This window comes from Onychostruthus taczanowskii, unplaced genomic scaffold (assembly GCF_017590055.1).
Source record: "Onychostruthus taczanowskii isolate IOZ18803 unplaced genomic scaffold, ASM1759005v1 scaffold56, whole genome shotgun sequence".
NCBI lineage: Eukaryota > Metazoa > Chordata > Aves > Passeriformes > Passeridae > Onychostruthus > Onychostruthus taczanowskii.
The window spans coordinates 4959212-4985775 of NW_024503235.1; the positions used below are offsets into that span (position 1 = coordinate 4959212).

Here is a 26564-nt window from a genome sequence, read left to right on the forward strand (position 1 = left end):
CCTCAGCCTCACTACAGGGAATGACCTGAGTTGTGCACTCAGGGTTTCATAGCAAGCCCCTGACCCCCGAAATGAGTCACACAAAAGCTCAGGGAAGAGGCTGCACCTTGAGTGCTGTGTCCAGTGCTGGCCCCTCAGTTTGGGAAGGACATTGGGACACTTGAGAGCATCCAGAGGGGGCAACGAGGCTGGAGAGGGGCTGGGAACACAAACCCTGAGAGGAACCACTGAGGGAGCTGGGGGTGCTCAGCCTGGAGCAAAGGAGACTCAGGGGTGCCCTTGTCACTCTGCACAGCTCCTGAAAGGTGGCTGTGCTCAGCTGGGGCTGGGCTCTTCCTCCAGGAACTGACATAACCAGAGGACACAGCCTCCAGCTGCCCCAAGGGAAATACAGGTTGGATATTAGGAAAACGGTTTTCACAGAAAGAGTGATAAAGTTCTGGAATGTTCTGCCCAGGGAGGTGGTGCAGTCACCATCCCTGGGTGTGTTTAACAAAGCCTGGAGGTGGCACTGGGTGCCAGGGTTGAGTTGAGGTGTTGGGGCTGGGTTGGACTCCATGAGCTAGAAGATCTCTTCCAACCCAGCGATTCTGGGAATTCTGTGATTCTGTGAAAAGCTCCAGACCTGGGAATGGTCCAACCAGCCCCAAGGAGAGCTAGGAGGTCTAAAAATGCAACACCACACCTGCCATTCTTGACTTTGCCCCCATTTTTGCAAAGGAATGCCTGAGACAGGGTGGGCTGCAGGGCCACAAGTCTCTGGCAAAGCATGGAGGGCCCCAAGCAGGGCAGGGCTCCCTTTCTCCCTCTGGGCTCCCTAATTCACTTTTGCCCTGCAGAAGAAAGGGAAATCCTGCTTTGTCCTCCCCAGGCACCCATTGTGTGCCCACCTCAGAGCAGGAGCTGCTCCTCTTTACCCACCTGGGCTGATCCTTGGATCCACCAGGTATTACAAGCAAAGACATTTATTGGAAAAATGCAATAATGAGTAGATTTTAAATTCCTTTTGTGCTCAGTGTGGCACTGGGGCACTCTTCACTTCCTACAGGTGACACAGGTCCCAGCCAGGTACCCCAGGCACTTGTGAGAGGCAGCAAAGGCATTTTCCTGTTTGGTCCCATTTATTAATTCATTATATGAGCTGGGAACAAACAGGAATTCTTGTCAGAGAGAAAATAAAACCCGTGGTGAGTGGAGTAAGATGCTGGGAAAACCCTTGAGAATGCTGGGCTCAGGAAGAGCATCCTCCTCTTCCTCCTCCTCCTCCTCCTCCTCCTCCTCCTCCCCCAGCAGGGGAATCCCAGGGGCTTGGATGCTCACAGAGTTCTTAGGGGGAAGGAAATCCGTGCAGAAACTTGAGCATCCCACACGAGGTCAGGCAGGAAGCTGCAGACAACATTTCGGAATAATTGGCTGTGGGAAATGAGCACCCACGAGGACGGGTCAGGGAACGGGGCTGGCTGCACCAGCAGAAAGAACTGGGGAAAAATAACCAAAGAAACCAGACGACAACCTCAGCCAAATCCTTCTGAGTTTGTTGGATTTCCTGGGAAAATGGGAATAAACTGCAGGATGAACCCAGTTTGTGCAGAGAGGTGTCCAGGCCAGGAAACATCAACAATTCCCAGCGAGGAATACTCAGATATTTCAAAGCTGAGGAGTTTGTGAGTCCACTCACACAGCAGGAAAGAGGAGGATGGAGAGGAGAAGGTTTATCCCAGAGTCCTGGCGAGGCAGGAGCCCCAATCCCAGCTCCAGCTCTCTGGGAGCTGCTGGAAACAGCCTGGGCAGGAACTCTGGGTACAAACACAGCTGCAGGGACAGGAAAGGCACATTTTGGGGGCATTTAATGGGGTCTGGAGGGGGGGGGGGTTAATTATAATGTATTATATATTATATATTACATATATAATATTACATAATATATATTATAATCATATAGTATACATTATATACTATATATTATATAGTATGTTATATATTATATAATGTGTTATATAGTATGGGGTTTGGGGGGTTTCATGGGGTTTTTTACCCCCCCATCTCTAAGGAGACACCAAAGGGAGAAGGCTGAACGTGGGGGATGCTGAGTTGCTCTGCACAGGCCCTCCAGCTCCGTTCCCAAGGGTACCAACCCACAGGGTATTGCCCTAAAAGTGAGGAAAACACTGAGCTCTGAGCCCCGAGCTCTGACAGAATTCCCTGCCCGAGGCATTGGGATGGGATGACCTTTAGGGCTCCTCCCACCCCAAACCAGTCTGGGACTCTGTCTTTGGAACATTTGGGGTCGTGCCTGAAGCTCCAGCTGTGGTTCCACAGCCAGGAGCTGCTCCCAACAGAAACCCAAGGTTATTTCTGTATTTTAGAAAATTTATTAGAAAAAATAATAAATGATGGATATAATATAAATATATATACAATATAGTTATATAATATACAATATATGATTATATGTATAAGAATATATAACTGCATAATATATACTAATTATAATATCTACAATAACAATTATAATATAATATAATTTTATAATGTTATTATAATATAATATCTAATATATAATAAAGTTTTAATAAGTAAAATATTTATTATATTATGATAGAATCTTAATTATCATAATTATTCTATATGATTATATAACATATAATTATAATATATAATATTTATTATATTATATTATATTATATTAGTAATATTTGTTATATTTATTATATTTATTATACTATATCTTTTATCTTAGAAGATGATATCTTTCTTTTCCTTATAGAAAATTTCTTCTCCAGGAGCTCCTGGCGGGCAGGCCTGGCTGCTGAGGGGCAGCTCAGGGCAGGGACGGTGCTGCAGCCACCCCACCCCTTCCTCTTCCTCACAGCCTCAGCCCAGGCCGGGCTGGATGGGCTGGGAGCACCCTGGGGTACGGGGTCAGATGGGATTTCAGTCCCTCCCACCCCAAACCACCCTGGGGGTCCCAGGAGAACACGGTGGGGTATGGATGAGATGGGATGTCAGTCCCTCCCTCCCCACACCGGGCTGGGGTCCCCTGAGAGCACGCTGCACCCCGCTGAGGTGGCCAAGCTCAGAGCCCAGCAAGCCACACTTTGCTTTGCTGCTCCTGCTCTGACTCTGCAGTTACATTTCTGCCTTTCCTCCTCTTCCCAGCGCTGTTTCCCACCCTCTACCTCCATCCAAGAAAAGATTTCCTGAACAAACCAGTGGAAAAAATTGATTTTTCGCTTTGACTGTTCCCTGAGTTACCAGGGAAAATATTTTCTTTTTAACTAAACCAAAAATTAACAAGAAAAATCCAAATTTTCATGAAGACACTTTGTGGAGAGAAAGAAAGGAAAAACGCATTTGCTTCCTATGGAATTGAAGCTTTTTGTCATATTGACTTTTAAGTGTATTTTAATGTAAGAATATAATCATTTCCAAAGCAAAAAGCAGAGATTCCTTTCATTTTGCAAATATTTTTCTCTCCTTGCTGTTTTTCTCTCCTCTTATTAAGGAATGCATCTTTCAAGCAGCTGAGCTGCCTCTTAAACAATTCTCCCTTTCATCTTGTCAGCATTGGGAAAATTTAAAAATCTCTCCTTCCTTAAATTGCCAGGCTGTGTTTTGTCTCCTTTGGATTAGGTTTTTAAGCAGAAAAAGATTGGGGTTTTTGTGCTATCCAAAAAAAAAAAAAAAAAAAAAAAAAAAAAAAAAAAAAAGTGTAAGGATGCTGAAAGAGACCTTGGGTTCTTTTAGGAGAATTGTGGAATATCCAGAGTGGGGAGGGATCCAGGGGGATCATTCCACCTCCTGGACCCCAACAGCTCCACCCTGGGCATCCCTGCAGCGCTGTCCAAAGGCTCCTGGAGCTCTGGCAGCCTCGGGGCCGTGCCCATTCCCTGGGGAGCCTGGGCAGTGCCAGCACCCTCTGGGGGAAGAACCTTGCCCTGATCTCCAGCCTGAGCTGCCCTGGCCCAGCTCCAGAACCTTTCCTTGGCACCCAGGATAGATCCAGGTGAGTGGGAGCATCACAACCCTTCAGGCTACACACAAACCCCATGGAAAACCCACCAGAAAACCAAATTTTGGGAGGGAGATGGGGCTTGGTGCCTTTGGAGGGGATTTTGGAGAGCTGCCAGCAGCTCTCTGAGATGAGCTCTGCCCAATCCAGGGTTTGCTCTCCCTTGTTCCCACCAGCGTCCCACCACGAGAGGGTTAATGGTGTTTGGAGCTGTCCCTGGGGGCTCAGAGGGACATGAATCCCCCCTCTGCACTGCTGGTGGAGTCCTGGCTGAAAAAGAACCCAAAATTCCAAACATAAACTCCACTTTTTAATTAAAATACCCTTTACGGAGGCAGCATAAACTCCAGTGCAGAGGCTGATGCTTGAGGCTTTAAACTGGTGTTGCAGGGAGAGCTTGGCACAGCCAGGATGGGATTTCGTGGGGGGCAGCCCTGCCCGTGGGGCAGCTGGGATGAGATGGGCTTTAAGGTCCCTTCCCAACCCAAAGAATGCCTGTCCTGGATTGCCAAGCCAGTTGTATTCCATTTGCCATCTGGATGGCAGCTGTCTCCCGTTCAGTGGGCAGTTTTCCTTATCTCTTCCACAGCCACTCCTCCAGGGGACATCTGCTGATAACAGGCTGTGGAATGTCCCTGCATGGCTGATGAGAGCTACAGCACCCATGGGAGATGTGAGCCCAGGGGAGGAGCCCAGCATTCCTACCCGGATGGAATCTGAGATTCTGCAGCACCAGCACGGCTTCTCCCCTGGATTCCCAGAGGAGCAGCAGCTGCCTCTTCCCCTGGAGCTTCAGAGGAAGACTCCAGCCTTGTGCAGGATCCCTGCTCCAGCAGAACCACAGCTGGCACTGCAGGAGGGCTGAGCCACAATTCCAGTGGGACTGCTGCCAGCACCCTGACCCACAGGGTGTCAGGCTGTGCTCTGACCCTGTCAGTGTTCCTTTGGTTCACTGCATTGTTTATTTTATCTTTTTATTTTCTTCCCTAGTAAAGAACTGTTATTCCTGCACCCATATTTTTTTGCCTGAGAGCCCCTTATTTTAAAATTTATAGCAATTTAGAGGGAGGGGGGTTACATTTTCCATTTCAGGGGAGACTCCTGCCTTCCTCAGCAGACACCTGTCTGTTCAAACCAAGACAACGCCGTGATCCCGTGATTCTGAGATTCCCAGGAGGGCTCTGCAAGGAGGGCAGCAGTGCCTACTCAGCACTTCTCAGGACAAGGGAAATCCAGCAGCCAAAACCCCAGGAGATGCTCCAGTGGACTCTGAGTGGTCAGTCTGGCACCAGCAGCCCTCATGGAAAAGTCTGAGCACCAATTTCTCCCGGCCATGCAAAGCAAACAGACTCAGGAAAACCCCTTTCACTCAAAAATGTAAATTACAGGAATTGTTTGCTTATCTCTAGGAATGGAGCAAAATGTTCAGGCTGGGAGAGCTGGGGGTGCTCCCCTGGAGAGGAGAAGGCTCCAGGGAGAGCTCAGAGCCCTTGCAGGGCCTGAAGGGGCTCCAGGAGAGCTGCAGAGGGACTGGGGACAAGGATGGAGGGACAGGACACAGGGAATGGCTCCCACTGCCAGAGGGCAGGGCTGGATGGGATCTTGGCAATTGGGAATTGTTCCCTGCGAGGGTGGGGAGGGGCTGGGCTGGAATTGCCAGAGCAGCTGTGGCTGCCCCTGGATCCCTGGCAGTGCCCAAGGCCAGGCTGGACACTGGGGCTGGGAGCACCTGGGACAGCGGGAGGTGTCCCTGCCATGGCAGGAGTGGGATGGAATTTTATTTCCTTTCCAAACAAACCATTCAGGGATCCCGTGATTCCTGTTTAAGCCCAGCCCTGCTCCACAGAGGTGTGTTCCCATTTCAGGCACTGCCCTGGGGCTCTGAGTGAGTTCACTGTCAGGTCTGCAGGTAAATTTGGGGCCTCTGTGCAGGGCCCGGACTCCAGGATCCTGGTGGTCCCTTCCTATCCTGGATAATCCCTGATTCCACTTTTATGCTAAATAAAGGAGCCGCCCTTGGCTCTCCTGGCACTCAGGGCAGCTGGAAGTGCCTCAGACTCCTCCTTCCCTGGTCCCCACAACCCCTGCCTTTGGGAGCGGCTCCTTCCAAAACAAACAGGGAGAATTCTCAGAACTCAGATCTCAGCCGAGGAAATCCCCTGGCAGGGGCTGGGGTCACGGCTGGTTCAACGGGGAGCCTTTGTCCGGGGCGCGGAGCCCGGCCGGCGGTGCCAGGGGGTTTCCAGCAGGTGGGCCCGGGAGCGGCACCGCCGGGCGGGCCGGGAGCGGCCGGCACCGGCCCCGAGGAGCCAGCTGAGCTCCCACGGCCAAAGGCCGGCCCGGAGCAGCTCGTGGGCAAGGCCAGGTGGGGATTGTCTCCTTACTCATCCGCTAATTAGTGATCGCGTTCAAATCTGATAAATCGGCACCATTTCCTCAATTCTCCTTCAACCAGAAGAAAATCTGGTGCTGTTCAGGCTGAGGGAGGAAGATCTAGGGCTCTGTGGTGTTCCTGATTGCCTAAAAGCCCAAAAGAGGAGGGGAGAGGAAGGGAAGGGAAAAGGGAAGGGAAAAGGGATGGGATGGGATGGGATGGGATGGGATGGGATGGGATGGGATGGTTTCACCCACGCGGGAAGGGAAGGGAAGGGAAGGGAAGGGAAGGGAAGGGCTACATGGCGCCTCCAGCCCTCAGCCCTGGGGCTCACCAGGGGAGGTGAAGTCTAGCCTCCAGTCATTTGGGAAGGGGCTGTGCCCAGACTCAAGGGAGATGGGGATTCACAACCCCAGTTCAGAGCCCCAGTTCAGGAGATCCCAGTTCAGGAGATCCCAGTTCAGGAGATCCATGGCTAGGCACCTCCAACTCTGTCACATTTTGGTGAAGACAAAGAGGGAAGGGTTTGGATTCCTCCAAATCACAGAGCAGAGCAGCCTTTGGGGCACAGTCCCACTCTGAGCATCCCTCTGATGTGAAAAGCCCTTCTTGTGGATGTGTGGGTTTTTGCATGGGATAGTGTGAAGGGAAGGTGTTTTTTAAGGTGGGAATGCCAAGATACTCAGATATTTGTGCCTCCAATCATGACATTACAGCCATAAGTGGTTTTTTTCTCTAAAGCAGTTAAAAGGGAACAGTTTTCCAAAGAGAAAATGAAATTTTCACTATACATGGCACTGGCTTGGGGATGCCAGTTAAGGTTTTGAGCTTTATATATCTTCGTACTATTTTCCCGACTGGTTGTAATTAACTAATTAACTAAACCAACTAATTGTCCCCATAACAGCACAGAGGGCTGGGCTGTGAAGCAGAAGGACATGGATTGAGCATCCCACCCCTCTGCTCTCAGGTTCCATCGTGGGAATGGCAGCAAGCAGGGAGCACGTCCCTGAGCAGACCCCGAGAGCAGCACAGACCCCGCTCCCGCCCCAGGTCGATAGCAATCTCTGGTTCCATGATGTCAGATTGCAGAATGGGCACCCCGGGGGGGTGATGAAGGTGACACCGAGCCACAAGGAGCCATAGCACTTCTCCTGCAGCACTGCTGGCCAGCCTGACCTTCAGAGATCATTTTCCCTGCTCCAGACCACCACAGCATCCCTCAGGACGAGCCCAGTGGATATTTTGATTGGCTTCTTGAGGAGCTCAGGCATTGACCTGGCTGTTTAATGGCTCTCCCAAACACAACCCGAGGAGCCTGTGCAGCCTCCAGGCCGCCCTTGGGGTGTTAAATGACTCCAGCCTCTCCTCAAGGGCTGGGGCCATCTGCTCAGAGTGGGGATTGATCCAACCTGACAGAATTCCACGATTTCAAATAAAAAGCTACGGCTGAAATGACACATGGAGTGGCCTCAAGGCTTGCTCTCCAAGAGGAATTTGTTCTTCCAACAGAAAACTCCGTGGAGCCCAGCCCCAGTGTAATGTGGGGAGGTGAAGGCAGGACCATGCACGTCCCTCCTGAGGCTCCCAGGGCACCAGAGAGGCTGCAAAGGGTCTGCAGAGCCCCTTCCCATCAGGAGCCCGGTGCTGGAAGGGCTGGGAGCTCACCAGGAGCTGGAAACCCCCACAGCCATCTCCTCCTGGGAGCCCAGGGCCACTTCCTGAGCTGGCACCACAAATCCTTCACACAGAGGGTGGGGAGGGAAAGACTGAGCCCCATGCCTGACACTACTGAGCCCTGATCCCAAAGCCAGGCTCAAGGAACCTCCAGGCTCAAGGAACCTGCAAGTGCTGGATGCACACCCCTTCCCAGGGGGAAAACAAAAGGAACACTCTTCTCCCAGAGGTGTGGGAGAGACACCTCTGAGGCAGACAAAGGGAGCCAAGCTTCTCCCAGTGCTCCAGGGGGTTCATGAGTTCCTTCCTGACAAGAGGGAATGGTCAAAAGAGGAAATTTGGCTATTCTGGTCCTCCCTGAAAGCCAAGGAATAAAATTCCAGCTAGGAGGCTGGAGAGCAGCAGGAGAAATCCCAGAGATGGTCCTGGAAGTGCTCTGAGGGGGAAAGTGATTGGATTGGGGAAGCCAGAAGACTCTACAGAAGGAAAAATGTTGAAGATGGCAGAGAGAAAGACAAGAGCTCCAAGGAAATAATGAGGGGAAGAAGGAGCTAAAAGAGTTGCACCAAGTGCACATTTTGTGAATTTCTTTATAATCTCACTCATTGGTTGAGACAACAAAGCGTGAGCTGGATCCAAAAGCTTTGAACCCAACTGCATCCCCTGGAAGGATGGGCTTGGCCAGCAGCAGTCAGTGTGAAACCAATAAATAAGGGGGAAAATGAGTCAAGGAAGAAATTTTTATAGGGGGAAAAAAAAGTAAAATAAGAGAGTGAAATAATGTCTTGAAAATGGCTGCACTTGGTGTAAAACATTTTCAGGAGATGGCCAGGAAAGGGAGTCTGATCCATTTGGGAACTTGCAGAAGAGACCAGGCATCTGTGGATTTATCTGCAGGAAAAGGTCCTGGCAGACCCTGGGAAAGAGCAGCAGGAAAGGTCCTGGCAGACCCTGGGAAAGAGCAGCAGGAAAGGTCCTGGCTGCTGGGGCTGAACACCCCGACACCAAAACCTTGTGCGAATGAGGCACGGGGCACAAAGAGCACAGCCTGTCCTGCTGGCCCTGGGCACTACCATGACATCCAGACACGGAATTCAGGCACGGAATTCATTGCTGTGAGCTCCTGGTGTGTCCCAGCCAGAGGGACTGGGGCAGAGCCACAGGAAGTTTAAAATTAAACCCAGCACGGGTTCAGGATGGCTGGCACTCTCCCTGGATGGCACAGAGCTTTGCTTTGTGTCTGCCATGCAGAAGGACACGGCCTGAGTGTCCCCAGCCCTCTGCTCTCAGAGTCCATCCTGGGAATGGCAGCAAACAGGAAGAGAAATTTCAAATTTTTAAGAAATAAACAGCAGCATTAGCCCCTGGCAGCAGCACAGATCCCGCTGTCCCTTGGCTGTGCTGGGTGGGGACAAAGCCACCCCTGTGAGCACAGCACGAGGGGTGCAGCACTGAGGGCCCCCTGAGCTGCTCTGAGAGGGGCAGGGGGATTTTCAGGCATGGTGATGCTGAGCTGCTTTAATCAGGGCCAGGAAGGAATGCAAGAGTCCTCCGGAGAGCCCCAGGGACAACCCAGTCCAGGGGAGCTGGGGTTCCCGTGGGATTGAAGGGAATGAAACCCATCCCAATGGGTCCCAGGGGTCCCATCTGCCACAGGAGGGTGACAGATTTCCTGAGCCCCTCAGATCTCTCATTCTGCAGCTCCCTGAGCCATGTCAGGCCACAGCCACGGCAGGGTTGGCCCTGTTTGGCTCTTTGCATCCCTCACTCCCTGCCCAAACCTGAACCAGGCAAACAGAGCCCACAGCAGGGGCAGAGCTGAGCTCTCCTGCCCAACAAGCAGCTGTCCTGTCCCAAAGCACTGATTTTCCCTCTGCCTTTGCTAGTTTGACCATCTGCTAACAAGGTATTTTAAAATAAAAGCAAATTTCATCTGGGAACAGCAGAAAAACCACAAGCACAGCCTAATGAAAGCCTTTTTCTAACACACAGAAACCAAGACCACCCAACAGCAAGGGCAGAACTGATAAATCCTGCTGGAAATTGCTTGCACTAATTTGGCCCCCTCTGCAACACCCAGGAAGGATGATCTTTAATTGCAACCCACAGACACATTGCTAGTGAGCTATTTTTTAAAATTTTAAACAAATAAACAGCAGCATTAGACCAGTGCTGAGTTCCTGAGGCGCCCTCTGGATTACCTGGAGCCGAGGTTTAAGACGCACATCAAATTAAGGCCTTGCATCCATTCTGGTTTGAGCTACTTCGGTTGGGTGGGATGGAAATCACATGAACAAAATGCTTCTTTTGTTCCCCACCCAAACCCCAGGCATCAGGAAAGACCTGGCCAGATCCTCCTCAGAATGGGAACAACCATCAGGAACATCATTTGCAGTAGAAAGCCCTGGAAAGATTGAGGAGATACAGAGTGCACCTCCATCACTTAGACAGCTGCAAGATGGATTTGTGCTCTTCACTCAACCACCCACTCAGAAAAGAGATCCAGGTGACTGCTGACTTAAAGACAGCTCAAAAATAGGAAATTAATGCACTCCATATCTGGAGGGCTGAGTTTTATAACAGTGGCTGTGGAAAATAAACTGAAATCCAGCTCCATCTGCTCACCTCCAGTGGCACCTTGCCATCACTGTAACAATTCTACACAACTGTGAGACACAAGAAAAGAAATAAAATGAGACACTCACCCTCCTTCAAAGATCTTGATCCTCACCGGCTCCCCTCGCTTGGTCACAAGAGCCTCCTCTTCTGATTTTCCCCTTTTCTCCTCTTCCTTCTCAGCTCTAGTTATATCTTTTCGACCTTCATTAGAAAGGAGCGAAGGCAAATGAACCTATCTCCCCAAAAGAGCAAAACAATCCATGATTACAGACAGAATCACTGGCAGGCACACACAAAGCAAACAGCCCCAGCAGAGCCAGCGGCTCCCCAGCGCTGCTCCTGACTCCAGGGGCTGGAATTGGGGCACCCTCTCAACAAACAGGACCCTGCTGCTGGTTTGAGGCCCTGAGGGTTGTGGTGGATTTACTGTCACCCCTGACAAGTTTTGTAATTGCTCCCTCCAGGTTATCCAGCTCTTGCCAACTGGAAAAATGAAGGATGAAGAGAAGTGCAGTGGTTGGGGTGACTCTGAGCATGTGGGGTGTCTGTTCCCAAAGCTCTGTCCCTGGATAATGCTCTCTCTGAAATGCACGTCTGAAAGGTCTGGAGAGGAGGCATCTGCAGAATCCGTACACTGAACCTCCAGGTCTCCCCACATTCACACACATTCACACAAATTTGGGTGTCAGCCACCTCAGCCTGACAGAAACCAGCGCTCCTGGGTGATTTCCTTTCACTGCAACCCTACTGCCAAGGGCTCAGCCCAGAGAAAGCCACAAAACCCACGGGAGAAAAGAATCCTCAACCTCCCCTCATGTTCCCAGGGCCAAATCTACTTTTTCACTGTTAAATTGCCACTTGTTGAGGGGGTTTTGTGTCTAAACCTTGTCTAGCCCAAGGTTTAAGTCATGCCCTGACACCTCACCTACATGATGAACATTGTTTATGTTACAGGATGGACCTAAACATCAAAGCTGCCTCTGTGGGTGGGATGAGGGAGAGCTCCCCACACCTAGAATGGAAAAATGGGATGTTGCCCCCTAAATCCTAACAAAACAAATGCAGGTGAGCTCTCCAATCTGGAATGAAATGGTGGGATGTTGCCCCCTAAATCCTGGGACAAAGCCAGGGAGAGCTCTCCCCAACTGAAATGAAATGCTAGGATATTGCCCCTAAATCCCAACAGGACAAAGCCAGGGAGAGCTCTCCAACCTGGAATGAAATGTTGGGATGTTGGTCCCCTACAGCCCAACAGGACGAACCCAGGGATCTCCAGAAAAAGGACAGCAGATGCCTTTCCCCCAGGCCACTTCTCACACAGTCATTCTGACATCCAGCTGAATCCATATCCTGGATGAGGATCCTGGATCCATATCCTCACTTGATCTGTAATTGATGGAAACAGGCTGCAGGCGGCTGGGAGCAGTTTTTAGAGGGGTTTTGGCCTGCAGGTAGCCCCTGAAGCCTGAAGCAGAGCTGGTCACCCTTGGCTCTGGCTGGTAGGAGTGGCAGCTGCCCAGGTGATTCACCTGCCTCGCCTCAGCCTTGTCTGTAGGGGGATGAATCACTCCAGTGGAGCCTCTTTGTCTCCCCTGGTTTTGAGGGGAGCCACAGAGTGAGCAGCTCCAACAGAGTCCTACAGAATCCAGGGGGAGTTTTGGGGGAAGCCACAGAGTGAGCAGCTCCAACAGAGTCCTACAGAATCCAGGGGGAGTTTTGGGGGAAGCCACAGAGTGAGCAGCTCCAACAGAGTCCTACGGAATCCAAGGGGATGTAACCCAGCCCCCCAGCTGCTGGAAGTGTCACGGGATGCTCAGCAGGAGGAGGGATGGACTCACTCAAAAGTTGCTTTGCAGAACTGGGGCCAAGCATTTCAGATTTGCCCAGGAATTTCAGGAGCTCAGCTCAGAGCATTAAACACACCCAGGGCTTGGGGCCAGATCAGCCCCATGGCCACACCATCCACACACCCATCCCAGAAGCCTCCTGGGAATGGTCCCTGTGCAGTCCTATGTCCCTAAAAGTGCCAGGAATTTCATGACAAAAGACCCGGGGCAGAACAGTGCCAAGAACCATTTGAACCATTGAACAGCAGAAATGGTCTTGAGCTGGTGGCTCTGGGCATGAAGATGACAGCGAGGAAATCAGAAGCAGGAGACACTCAGAACCCTCAAAAATTAAACTTTTAGGGTTGTGACTTCACCTCCTGATGGGAGCTATGGGCTCAGAGCACTGCTAGGGACAACCTTCCCAGGTTTACTGAGGAATACAAAACAATTGACTTGCTAGATGTAGCACGAGGTTTATTTATTGCAACTTTCGAAAGCACAAAAACATTGACAGATGAAAGGCACCAGAGAGCCAAAATAATACAGTCACTACTATCCCCTTTTACAATCTTGTTGGAATTTACAGAGAGTGCAAGCCCCAGTACAGTGTCACCAGCCATCCCTACATGCACGCTGGAGCCCGCAGCCACTCCAGAATTCCAGAATTATCTGCTTAGCAAATCCCACTGGAAATTTAAACCCCAAGCCAATGACGGAGACAGCACGTACAGAACTACTGTTTGCTGCATGCATAACTGTACAAAATACCAGAGCTTTTTTACATCTCCTGGGAGGCCGACTGACACCCTGGAGTTACATGAAGGAGGGATATGGAAGGGAAGGAGCCAGAGCAGAGTTAGCTGAGGGTTGGACTCCAACCCTGGAGTGATGCTACTGCTGCTGCACGTCCTGGCAGCTGCTGCTTCCCCACCCGTGTTTTAAACCCTGCACGGAGGATTTCACTCCCACCGATCACAAATTAGTGCTGTGCTTGGCAAGAATTCGATTTCTCTCTGCTGCAGCTCTCAGGGGCTCTGCCAGCCACGCGGAGCAGGGCTGGGTTTAGGATCCGCTGGTTCCCAGGTGAACTGGGCGGGGTGAACTCTTCCTTTCGCAAATTGCGCCACGGGAACCTGAACCTGCACCACCAGGCACCTTGGAGGGGTTGGTTGAGGGGGTTTGGGAGGCTTTGGGGGAAATGCATGCAGTGAAATGGGGGTTTGGATGAGTGAGGGCTGAACCGTTGCTGTTTAACCCTTCCCTTCAGGGCGGGAGGGTCTGGTACCTCTGGACACTCACTGGGTGTGGGTTTTAGCACCATGGCAAAGAGCAGGGCTCAGAGCAGCACAGGCACTTCCTTTAGGGATTGAAATCGAGGGTGCTACGGCACCACTGAGATAAAACCCTTGGAAAAATAGTGCATAAATCTCAGCGTGGTTATTGCACTGCTCAAGTAATTATCTGCCCCTGTGTCCCTAGAAATCTGTCTCTTGGATTTCTGCAGGAGAGTGATGGAAATGCTGAATAGAAATAAAGATTTATTGAATCAAAGCGATTCTACTGTGTATTTTAAGACATATTTATAAGCAGCAGCTGCAGCAGCGATTATGATAAATTTAATATTCAGAGTTCATTTCATGACACAGAAATAAAATGAATAATCCATCAATATAAATTGACTTGAGATGAATATCAAATTGCAAAATCTTTAGAGTGATTCTGTTTGCTAATCTACATGAACATGATCTGGATTAAAGGGATCTGTTTGGTTCAGCATTAAGCAGGAAGGGTAAAGTCTGGCTTTAAAATGAGATACATAAAATTAGGCAGCTCACAGGAGGGTCTTAAAGACTTCTGTGCCTGTGTGGACAATGCCTTGGGGGAGCTCTGCCCCTGGGAAGCCACTGTGAAGTATTAACTCTAAAACCAGGCATAAAGTATCTTTAAATACCTGGAAAAGCAGGTGGACAGCTATGGACCAAACGGACCAAACCACAGGGGTGTTTAACAAAACATGTCTGACCCGCTGAGGCACTTTTATAAATGTCACTGTCAGCCTTTGTGCTTCTTCAGGGGCCTAAATACACTTGCAAATCTCCGTTTAATATTTTTTTAAATACTTTTAAGCATGCCTCTCCATGTTCATTAATGTGAGATGAGCAGATGCACAACCAGACAGAATCCCATTTCCCCAAGGTAATCCTTTTTCTTCATTTGTAACATGCAAAATGTAGGGAATTATAACAGCGTTTAAAAAAAAAAAAAAAAAGAAGTTGTAAAGCTGTTTGAAATATCAAGACAAATGCAAATGAAGTCTAATCCTTTGTGCTGGAGCGGTGGCAGTTCATGGGGTGGTGGTGGTGGTGATTCCTACTTTTTGGGTTACAAAGCAAGTAGGAACTGGAGAACAGAAACCTGGCCTCGGAGCAGGCTCTCCTGCCTCCTGGGTTGGGCTTTCAGTGGGGTTTGGGTTCTTCACTCTAAGAGCTTCACTGAGAACAGGCGCTTCCCACAGCGCCAGCGGGATGAGTAAACCCCAACCAAGCTCAGCACAGCCACGCCCCGGCCCTCAGCCCCCTCTACCCACGCATCCAAATGGATCAGGAGAAAGAGATAGGATTGCATTACCTCGGTCATTTTGGGCTTCCTGGAGCTGGCCGGGACCAGCCTGCCCGCCTCAGGCCGCGGCGCGGTGGCCATGGTGTAGGTCTCCTTGCTCACCTTCTGCTTGGACCTCAGCAGGGCCAGGGCTGCCTTGGTGGACACCCCGGGCAGGTTGGGGTTGTAGAGGCTGATGCACCAGCTGGCGTACACCGAGGAGCGGCCATCCGCTTGTTGGGTGTGATTTGGCTTTATGTAGTTTAAATAGCACCAACTGACATTAGTGGTTGTGTGGAGACTGGGGAACTGCAGGACCTTCTTGGTGTCTGTGCCTTCCCGAGCCTTCCCCGCGCTGGCGGCGCCCTCGGGCACGGGGGCAGTGCTGGCAGGGGTTGGTGGAGGCTGCTCCACCGGTTCTTTGGAGTCTTCCTTCTTGACAGGCTGCAGAGGCTCCTGGCTGAGGAACTGTTTGCCAGCTGGCTCTTCATACTCCTGCAGTGCCTCAAAGCTCGGGGAACCCGACCGGGACGCTGCCTGCTGGGAACTGCTCGGGGTTTCCTTTGGCTCCGACTGCTCCACGGACACGCTGGGTGGTGTCTCAACCTCCACCCTGTCTTGGCTTTCTGCAAGGAAGTGAGATTTATCCTGCTTTTTCCCTTCCTCTATTGCACTGGGTGGCTTCACCACTTCCAGCTTCTCTTCTGCTTCAGACACTTCCTCCTCCTTAACTCTCTTCTGCTGCTGTGTCTCCATCGTCAGCTCCAAACTGCCAGCTGGGGACAGCATCCTTTTGCTCCCCCCAACTGTGGAGGGGCCCCCTTCCAGGCCGAGGACGCTGTCTGAAGGGCAGGTGAGGGGCATGTAGCCTTTTCTTTCCGGTAAGGGCAGGGGCACTCTCAGGTATGGGCTCTGGAAAAGGCTTCTCTGCTCCTCTGTGATCATCTGGGCCAGGTCAAAACCCAGCCCGTGGACATCAGCGCTGCACACCAGTGCGCCCTTGGGCTGGCGGTCATCGAATTTGGGGAGGACGATGGTGGAGGAGCTGCACTGGGACTGCGTGACCAGGATCTGGGAGAGCGTGGTGTACATGGCGCTGCCGTAGGAGGGCATGTTGGTCTGGATGCGAACAGGGACAACCAGGGACACCATGGGCTCTGTCCGGGTGGGGACAACGAGCTGGGTCACGGTGACAGACAGTGAGGGACTCGCTGTGCAGGTCAGAGGGTGCAACCTACTGTCCGAGTCATAATCCGTGCATGGGGACAGGCTGGAGCTTCCTGCTGCCGAGAACAAACTGGATTTGATCTGTGGCAAATGTCCACCAGCATCACCTGGCAAGTGGAGGGCAAACTGAGACTGGAGAGGCAGGAAAAAGGCTGAGGGGATCGGGGAGGAGCCAGGGTAGTGCACGGGGAGGAACGAAGGGTGCCTGAAGGACACCTCGGCGGGGTGAGACATCAAGGGAGGAGCGAGGTGGAGCGGGCCCGGGTGGATGAGCGTTTGCGGGAGGGGCAGCGGCGGGGTCTGGAATATGGAGGGAGGGATCTGAGGCATGGAGAACTGGGCAGAGAGGATGTCAGACATGGTGTGTGCAGCGAAGAGCTCTGCAGACTGCCCCGGCTGCGGCAGGAGGTGCTGGTAGGGGAATATGGAAACCTGAGGGGCCATGAAGTGCTTCTCGTGCAGCGTCAGCTGTGGCACGGGGTGGTGGAACACCTGCAGAGCCTCTGTGTATGGTGGGCTGTAGGATGGCTCGGGGCTGTCCTTTGGCTGGCTCTTGTCACTTGGGTAGGTGCCGTGAGAGGGCAAAGGGGAGGATGTGGTCGGCTGATGGGGCAAACTCGTGGCAGGAGATTTACTTGAAGAAGGAGCTGGATCCTCTGTGTCTGGCCAGCCCAGCGGGGCAGGGTCTGGCTCATGCTCGGGGTGCCTGGTGAGGGACGCCTGCCGCACCAGGAAGCATTTCCTCCTCTCCTGGGGGGCTGAGGAGGTGGAGGGGCCAGGGGTGGAGGAAGGAGTGGATGACAAGCTCCCATAGTCGAAGGATTTGCTGCGAGTCTCTGACATCTGGGAGGGGTGGGACACATTGGGCGTCTGCTCGGAAGCAGATCTCCGCATTTCCCTGGAATGGTGATGGTGGCTGGGGACCATCAGCATATGGGAGCCAACACCAGGAGGTTTTGAGTGGGATTCAGAGGGCTGGCTACTTGACTCTGGCTTGGTGTGGTCATCCCGGTCAAAGGAGACGGAGTGGCTGGAGCCGTGGGATAGGCTGCTCTCCTGACTGGGGCTCCGGGTGAGAGACACAGACTCAAAGCTGGACTCCCCGGAGGACTGGGCCATTTCTGCCAGCCGGAGCCGCTTCTTCTTGGGTGGGAGTTTCTCCGCAGGGAGCTGGGAAAGAGTCTGGCTCCTCTGCGGCCACTGGAATTCCTCAGTTTTCTCTGGCTCCTTTGGAGGAGGTTCTGGCTCTGTTTCTGGTCTGTCCGGCTCTTCCGTGACCAGAATCTCAGGGACCTGGATGTTGGGCTGGCGGACCAGCCTGGGCTGCAGGGAGTGAGGGGGGCGGCTGTGCTGGGGTGTGGGCTGAGATGGGAACTGGGACAGGGGCTTGTCCTCTTCCAAGCTGCTGGGCTGCTCGATGGAGTCTGACTTCTCAAAGGAGCTCGTGTGCTGGATGACAGAGATCTCCTTGGAGGTTGTTCTCCTCTCCTTGCCCTCCATGCTTGAAGCTGGTTTGGTGTTCCTGGAATGGAAGCTGGCACTGGCCTCGGAAGGTGCGGATTTTCCCGAGTCTGCTGGTGACTTCATGGGTTCACGGGTCAGGTTTAGAGCCACCTCAGACGAGACCAGGTTTGCAAACTGAGTGCCTGGGCCGGTGCTGGAGGAGGGGGTGTCAGACACTTCAAAAGATGGAGGTTCCTCATCATCCCCGAGGCTCTTCTCCTTCCGCCTCTTCCGCAGCGGGGTGAGCTCCAAGGTGCTGCCCAGCTTGTAGTGCATCACCTGGGGCCACACGTCGGGATCTGCCGTGCTCTTCTCCGGCTCTGAGGAGGTGTGGGACGTGGCAGAGCGGGGCTTGGAGAGCTGCAGTTCTGAGCAGTAGTACTTCTTGTGGGCCTCGTAGTTGTCCCTTTTCTTGTAGCGAGCGCCGCACACGTTACACTCGTACATGAACCCTTTCGTCTTCGGGCCCTTGCGGGACTTTTTGGTAAGATCGCTTTCCTTGGTTTCAGGCTCCTCGGGAGGTTTGGGAACAGTTTCTTTGCTGGCAGAGCCGACCTCCTCCGAGACGTATTCCACTCCCAAGGGTAGCTCGATAGCTGGTTGGCGTTTTAGCATTCGAGGGTGGGAGGAAAACGCTTGGCTGCGGCTTAAGACTTCTGGCTCCATGATGTGATCATCGAATGAGTAGCTACCTCTAAAGGTGTGTGGGGAGCTTATAGTGCATGCAGCAGAAGGCATTGAGTGGCTTCTTAGGAGAGGCACTGTCTCTGTGGCACTGTGGGATTGCTGAAGTGACAACAATGATTGTTCGGGCTTCATTTTTTCACCGTGGGACGCCAACACTTTCGCTGCATCCAGGTGGCTGCTGGAACCAGACTTGATATCAAACTGAAACGGTTCTCTGTACGCACCAGACTTTGGGGATTCAATGCTGCTACGCCTTGAAAGAGAGCTTCTTCTGGGCTTCACGCTGTCGATTTCACTGGTATCCACAACAGCTTCGTTAATGGTAATTAGCTTAGTGATGTGTTCGATCACCTGTGTTCTAGGCACAGACAACGGGACCATGCTGGGCTTCTCATCGCCGGACAGGTGTGGGAACCCCTGGGTTGTGTTTGCAGCCAGTGCCGCCGTCCTCTGCCCAATCCTCCCACACTTCCCGAAGATGATCTCGGCGTAAGACTTTGCATTGGTGTTGGGAGGGCTGATCTGCTGCTCCGCGCTCTCGGATCTGGAGAAGTACCCGGATTCCGTGCTGCCTTTGCTGCCGGGGCTCAGGAACGCCTGCTCGTCGATCACCTTCTTGCGCTCGCTCAGGCGCAGCGCCAACTTCTGCTTGATGGTGTGGGTGTCCTCGGACTTATGGCTCAGGGCGTGCTCCGACGACGGCTCCACGAACTGGGAGCTGTCCTCGAGGGACTGGGACATGCTGGAATGGGACAATGAGCAGCGGTCATGGCTGGAGCCTTGGCTCCCCGCGCTCAGCAGGCTACTGGAGAGCAGGGTGTGCTTCTGCCTGGGCGACAGCTCCACGGCGTGACCCGACATCGCTGCCGTCTCCTCCTCCGAATCCGTGCTTTCCCCTTCTGTCGGCTCCTCAAAGTCCTCCCCACTGATCCGCTCCATCTCCAGGCTCGATGGGTACATCTCTGCTCCGATCCCTGAGGCCAGCCCAGCTTTAATCCGGTGAGCATGGGACTTCCTGTGTTTGTACAGATTGCTCTTCGTCTTGAAGGAGAAGCCACATGGAATGCAAGGGTAGGGCCTCTCCCCCGTGTGGGACCTGATGTGTTTCTGGAGCACGCTGGGCTTGGCGCAGGGCCTGCTGCAGTACTGGCAGATGTACTTGCCCGGCTTTTGAGGCTTCTTCTCCTTCTTGTGCACCTCCTCAGCTTGCTTCAGGGACACCTGGGCAGGGCGGGGGATGAAGACCTTCTGCACGGCCGGCATGTCCTCTGCGGGAATGATGGGCGAGTGGGACGGGAGGAGCTGGCCGTGGTGGGCGTGCAGCCCGGGGGACGGGAAGGAGCCAGAGGGCCCTGGCCTGACGGGATCAACAAGCTGCCATGTGGGACCTTCCAGGACATGCTCCGGCTTCCCCGGGGGCATAAATGCTGGTGCCAGTGCGTGCTGCTGAAGCTGCGGGACGTGGGCAGGGTGGTCAAAGGAGGAGGGCTTGGGTTGCTTCTGGTGGCCGGGCTTCTCCTGAGGCTCCTCTCGTGGAACGGGCAAAGAGCCGGAAAAGTGCTGCTGCGAGATGATATCTCGGAGAGGGGTTCCTTGGGAAGGAGCAGAGCTGCCCTGGTACGTAGTTGGGGATGAAATACTGCCTTGGAAAGCCTCTCCTTTGGGAAGCCTCTTTCTTGGACTTTCCTCAGCCTTTTTTGTGCTCTTCTGGCTTTGTTCAGGATCCATGACCTTAAAAGGGTCTTTGAATGCTATTTCGGGAAGGTTTTGGCAGGCTTCATTTAGGAATAATAAAGGTCTCCTCTGTAGATTCCCTGTTTTGCCTGCATTTGCTACGAAGCTGGAGCCTCCAGGAGATGGTTGTTGATTTAAGATTTTACTAAAGTGTCACTAGTTGCTATTTGATTCAAAAAAAAAAAACGTTTCAAGGTCAATAAAGTTCACATTGGTAACACATGACAAACTACTTCAAAGAGAGAAAACTTTCCAAAACTTTCAGTCCAAATATTTTCCTTGTGAACTTGGTTAAGGCTTTAAACCTTGCCATTTTATTTCAGTTGACAGTGGCAAGCCTTCAAAGTCAAGATGCAGCCCACAATGTGTCTCTTGTTTGTTATGCAAACCTTTGAAAACTTGAGACTTTAGTGCTCATCTCAGAAAGATTCTTTTCTTTTTTTCTCTCTCTCCTGTGCAAGGAAAATAACACTGAACGGTGGGTGTCCCCCTGTGTCTTCCTTCGGTTCCACTTTGGAGTTCAAAAGCATTGGAAAAGTATTTCCCACATTTCTGCAATTACATACAAAAGAAAAACAGACAAAAAAAAAAAAAAAAAAACTTTTGCTTTTTTTTTTAAATAATTAACCCCCCGTTTTTGGGGGGGGGGGGGTGGTTAACAGTAAATATTTAGTACACAAATAATTCAGAACAACTCATTGAATGTCTGCTGAAACCTAAACATAAATTGCACTCAGGCAAACCTCAGGGACTCTGTTTAATGCTCACAAAACCTGGCTCTGAGGCAGCAACCAAAGACAGGAACTTGAAACAGAGACGGTTTGGAAAAATGAATTAAAACGCTTTCAAACTCGAGTTCCTCCTAATCTCCTGCAAACATTTAGGGGTTTAAAGTTTTTATAATTGTATTTCCCTTCCAAACTGACTGACTCTAAAGCTCTGCCTCACACCTCTTACATCCCTGACAAATAACAAGGCATCTTCTCTGGATAAAAGCTGCTCTTGAGCTGTGCTAATCTTCAGTGTCACCTACAACAAAGGCAGGTAAAGAGGAGCTTTTATTGAACTGTTGCCTCTTTAATTTCCTGCCTTTTGTCACCAAACAAAGGTGCAAATCCAATTTCTGTGGCACACACCTGGGGTGTCATCGTGGACTGTTTCTAAAGGGAAACTCCCTTGAAATGAGTGTGGATGGGACCCCTCAAACCCTATTAACCACCCTGAGCAAACACAAGTCCTGATGGGACACTCCGGGAGAGAATTGCACTGGAATTGACCGCTCTGGAATCAGCCAGTGTCTCTAAGAGATGGAGTGGAGATGGGTAGGATGCTCTGAAGGAAAAGAAAGGAGGTTCTTTCTAAATGAAGCTAATTGATAGGTGTGATTTATAATGACAAATAAACGATTATCCTTCTTTCTGAAGGTATTGCCGGCCCTGTGGTGCAGTCCCTTGCTAGGGCAGGATTCCACTGGATTAATTAGAGGAAATCACTCCAAGCCCTGTGTTCCCTGGGGATGGGGCTGAAGTGCCAGTCCAGCAGAGCAGGGAGAGGGGACGGGGATTTGAGCTCAGCGATGGCCCAACTTCCTCCTGAAGGGCGAAGAGCCAGCAGGAGAAACCACAAAGTCCTGCAAGGATTCCTCACTCTCATTCACTCCTACAACCCTGTGGACTCAGTGAGAAAAGGGACCTGGATTTTAAGGGGATTTAGCTGAATTTAGCAGTCTAATGATACTGGGACACCCTGGGACACATCATGACCAGCCAGACTTCACAAACTCTCTGAAAAGTCACCTCAGATGGCCAAATGTAGGGTGCATGTCCTCGGACACAACTCCCTCATGGAGAAAGGCAGGGACCCCGTGGAGACAATGGATCCCCATGAGGGGCTCAGTTCAGGGACATGGGTTCCCCTGAGATGTCATTTTTTACTGGCTGGATAAATGGCTTCTCTTTCTTCCCACCTGTGACACCACATCTCAGGGAATTGACACGAAATCAGTCCTAGCCTTGAACTTCACCTTTTTTTCCTCAAACCCAGACTCTTCTCCCTTCCAGTACCAGCTTCAGACTTCCCAGGACCTGCAGAGCACCTGCTCTTGCCCTGACTTGCTGAGGAAGTCAGGCTCATTGCTGTGAGAAGGATTTAATTACATTTTGAAACCCCTTTTCAGAGAGCCCTCAATGCTGACTAACCCTGGCTGTGGTCTGGGCTAGACTTTGAGCCCAGCATTTATTCAAGATCAAAGGCACTCGTGGAGCTGATTTATCACCTTGATTTCTGCACACATTGCTGGGGTTTGCTCCACTCATGACATACAGGCTTTTTAACCTGGGAGAATTGGATTTAAACAGGGACAGAGAATATTAACTGGGTAGAAGTGGATTTAAGCAGGGGTTTTTTTCAGCAAGAGCAGAGTAAACTGCCACAAACTCAAATATTAACATTTAAGAACTCCCAACTCAACCTGAACAACATTATAATACTGAATTTTCTCCTATAGGCCACATATCAATTCATAAGTGTTTAATAATTAGGCTTACAAAGAAAATTCTTGAGTTAATTTAATATCACCCCAAACGTTCAGACCATCCTAATTCTCCTCTGATGAACACACAGGCCCCAGCTGATTTTTATTTCTTAGGAATTTTACACTATTCAAGAACAGGCCAACAAACAAACACACCTGGCTGCCTAGAGCAGCAAGCAGGTTATTCCAGGCCAGTCCAGGCTACTCTGGACATCTTTATTCCAGTACTGGGAGTGAGGCTCCTGCAATGCCAGTGGCAAAGGATAATTCTCCTGGCTGGATGCAGTTAATCCAAGTAGAGACCTCTCCAAAGAAAATTTAACAATGCAACAAAAAATGGGAGGAAAAAAAAATGAAGCCTAGGAGAGTTTTTGCACTAAGATCCAAAGGGAAGGAGGAAGAAAAGGGGAAATTCATGAGGGGCAGCTCCCATCTCTGCTCTGGGACAGGGACAGCAGCCAGGGCACGGCTGGAGCTGGGCCAGGGCAGCTCAGGCTGGAGATCAGGGCAAGGTTCTTCCCCCAGAGGGTGCTGGCACTGCCCAGGCTCCCCAGGGAATGGGCACGGCCCCGAGGCTGCCAGAGCTCCAGGGATGCCCAGGGTGGGGCTGTTGGGGGGGCTGGGCAGGTTGATCATCCTTGGTCCCTTCCAGCTCAGGATATTCCATGATTCTACAACTCTACACTATTTCTATTCTCACTTTCCTCAGCATCCTGAGCATGGCACTGGAACAATGACAGCAAATCCTAAAGGCAAAAGCCCCATGGATTATAGGGCACATGGATCCCAGCTGCTGCCATGGCATGTCTGCAGCCCAGTCCAGGGCACAGGCACTAAAACTGGGGATTCCAGCTTTTAATTCTATTCAAAGAGGATTTCTCAGGGTCTCACTTGAAATGCAGTGAAGTGAACATGGCCAGAAACTCCCGTTCCATTCCCAGTGCCAGGAACAAAGGGTGTCCCCCTTGATGCAAGAAATCAGTGACAGAATTCCCTCTGACTTTAATGGGACCTGATTTTTACCCAAAAGCCTGGGAGAAAATGCTCAGAAAGGTGCTCTTCCAGAAAGCTGCAGTTGTGGGGATTCTGAATTGCCTTTTTATGGCTGAAATGGATTTGTGCAGAGGCCCTGGCACACATTTTCCCCCAATCCTAAACCTCTCCCAATCCTAAACCACACCCAGTCCTAAACCTCACCCAATTCTAAACATCTCCCAGTCCTAAACCATACCCAGTCCTAAACCTTATCCATTCCTAAACCTCAGCCAATCCTAAACCTCAACTAATCCTAAACCTCTCCCAGTCCCAAACTTAATCCAATCCTAAACCTCACCCAATCCTAAACATCTCTCATTCATAAACCTCAGCCATTCCTAAACCTCAGCCATTCCTAAACCTCAGCCATTCCTAACCCTCTCCAGTCCTCCTGGAGGGTTGAGGAAGAGCTGAGCAGTTCCCAGCCTCAGGCTGGGCCCTCTGGGACCATCACCCCACCCACACAAGCTCTTCTCGACTAGATTTGGGGTTGAAGCCCCTCCTGGATGGGATGAGAAATGTTGGGGCTGACACCTGAGCTCCAGATGGGAACATCACTGAATAGACACCAGGATTTCCCAATGACATTTGTGGGAAGCTGTCTCAGCCCTGCCTTTTCCATACTCTTTCAACCACAACAGCATTTTCCTCTCTGCATACACCCAATTTTAGCCTGTTTGTAGGGATGCCAAGCCTATGGGGAATATCTGGTGGGCGCTAGAAAATCCACCTCTTTATTGGTTATAATAATTGAAGCCAAATTTTAGACAAATTTAATGAACAACAATATTTGATATTTTAAAAATATACTTTAAATCTTGAAATTTTTGTGAAGCGAGGGAAGTAAGCACAGCAAAAGCCCCTATTTCTGTTCTACTGAGGGAATGGCAGCCACTAAAATGCCCTGCCTGTGGAAGGATCCAGCATTTACCCCTTTATAATTAGGGATTAATCAGTGTTGCTCAGATTTGCATCAGGAGATGCAAATCTGAGGCAAACAAATACCTTTTTTTTTTTTTCAGTAGCTGATGCCATCATGCCATCACAATCAGAAGTTAGCTATTTCTTAATTACATTATAAGTGTTTCTTGATCTATCCGCTTTAGCCACACCATGCTGTAAATACCTTAAAGACAATCATCTAAAATTACCCCTCGTGGGTCCTACTACAATGCATTTTCCATAGTTCTATTTCTAGTCCTATTTTCAAGGCCATCCTTTAAAATTTGTTTCTAGTTTATTTTCTCTTTCAACAATGTCTGTCCTATTCCATGGTATTTCTGAGTTAACATTTCTTATCTCAAGGTTTGCATACAGATGCATACAGTATGAGCCTTCTGTCAAACTTTCAGAATTCTCTACAAATTCATTTCCCATAGTCCTGCTCAGCTCTTACAAAAAACCTTGAGCCCATATATAAAAGCAGATGTGGGAAGCACAAAGTGGAGAGTTTGCGCTACCTGGAGGTCATGGGAGATCCCAAATCAGCTTTGAGCAAATGGAGTGATTGATGAAGAGAGGGATTTAATACAAACAGAAGCAGGGGCTGATCCCTGCAATCACCTCTTGTGACTCAACTCAGAATTCACAGAGTCACTGGGTTGGAAGAGACCTTCAAGCTCATGGAGTCCAGCCCAGCCCCAACACCTCAACTCAACCCTGGCACCCAGTGCCACATCCAGGCTTTGTTAAACACACCCAGGGATGGTGACTGCACCACCTCCCTGGGCAGAACATTCCAGAACTTTATCACTCTTTCTGTGAAAACGTTTTGCTAATATCCAGCCTGTATTTCCCTTGGGGCAGCTTGAGGCTGTGTGCTCTGGTTCTGTCAGTTCTGGAGAAAGAGCCCAGCCCCAGCTGAGCACAGGCACCTTTCAGGAGCTGTGCAGAGTGCTGAGGGCACCCCTGAGTCTCCTTTGCTCCAGGCTGAGCACCCCCAGCTCCCTCAGGGGATCCTCTCAGGGTTTGTGTTCCCAGCCCCTCTCCAGCCTCGTTGCCCTCTCTGGATCCTCTCAAGCATCTCAACATCCTTCCCAAACTGAGGGGCCCAGAAATATGGACACAGAAATATAAATATGCAGCAGTGGGAGGACTCATAAGGCAGAAGTTCCTGAAATTAATTGAAGTGAAAGGAAAATAAACTGGACAAAGAGAAAGGCAGGTCCTGCTCCCAGGTGGAGCCCACTGCAAAGGGCAGGGAAGGCAGCCAGGGTGGAAGAAGCAGAGGTTACTCACTTCTGTGAAATGGGCAGTGTGGAATACTGGTGATGTCCCCCTCTTGTTTGCCCACAGCTGCGCTCAGACTGTGGAAGGAAGAGCAGGCTGGGCTCAGAGTGTGCAGATCTCACAGTTCCACCTCCACAGGAGCAGCCTGCTGGAGACAGGCCCAGGTAACCACAGCAGGGCACAAACGGTGCCACAGCTGGGAGCCCCTGGGGCGCACCCACCTCCCAGGGTGGCACCGGCGCTCAGAGCAAACAGCACTGCGGGCTGATCTCCTCCAGCCCAGGGGTTCTGCTGGAGCCCTGGTCACTGAGAATTTGAGACTTTCTGTGTTGCCAGGCACTGACCCCCAGGAGAACACTGCACTGACCTGAGGCTGTGGAGAAGCTCCCAAAATGGCATGACAGAACTGGGATTGTGGGTGTGGGGTTTGAATAGAAGTGTGTGATGTCACAGGGTGGGAAACTCAGAGTTTAAGGGTTTAGAATAAAGTAACATATATAAAGCAAA

At 51.1% G+C, this 26564-nt stretch overlaps 1 protein-coding gene across 4 annotated transcripts in view; it reads right to left on the bottom strand.

Moving 5' to 3' along the window:
• Positions 1 to 26564, bottom strand: part of HIVEP3 (HIVEP zinc finger 3) — a 251827-nt gene that overhangs the window by 41818 nt on the left and 183445 nt on the right. For all 4 annotated transcript variants that reach the window (XM_041417531.1, XM_041417530.1, XM_041417529.1 and 1 more), the window contains 2 exons: positions 15140 to 20812; positions 10769 to 10914 (listed from right to left, as the gene is read on the bottom strand). In XM_041417531.1, the coding sequence (XP_041273465.1) occupies positions 10769 to 10914; positions 15140 to 20254 (5261 nt within the window). In that variant the 5' untranslated portion in view covers positions 20255 to 20812. The remainder of the gene's footprint in view (positions 1 to 10768; positions 10915 to 15139; positions 20813 to 26564) is intronic.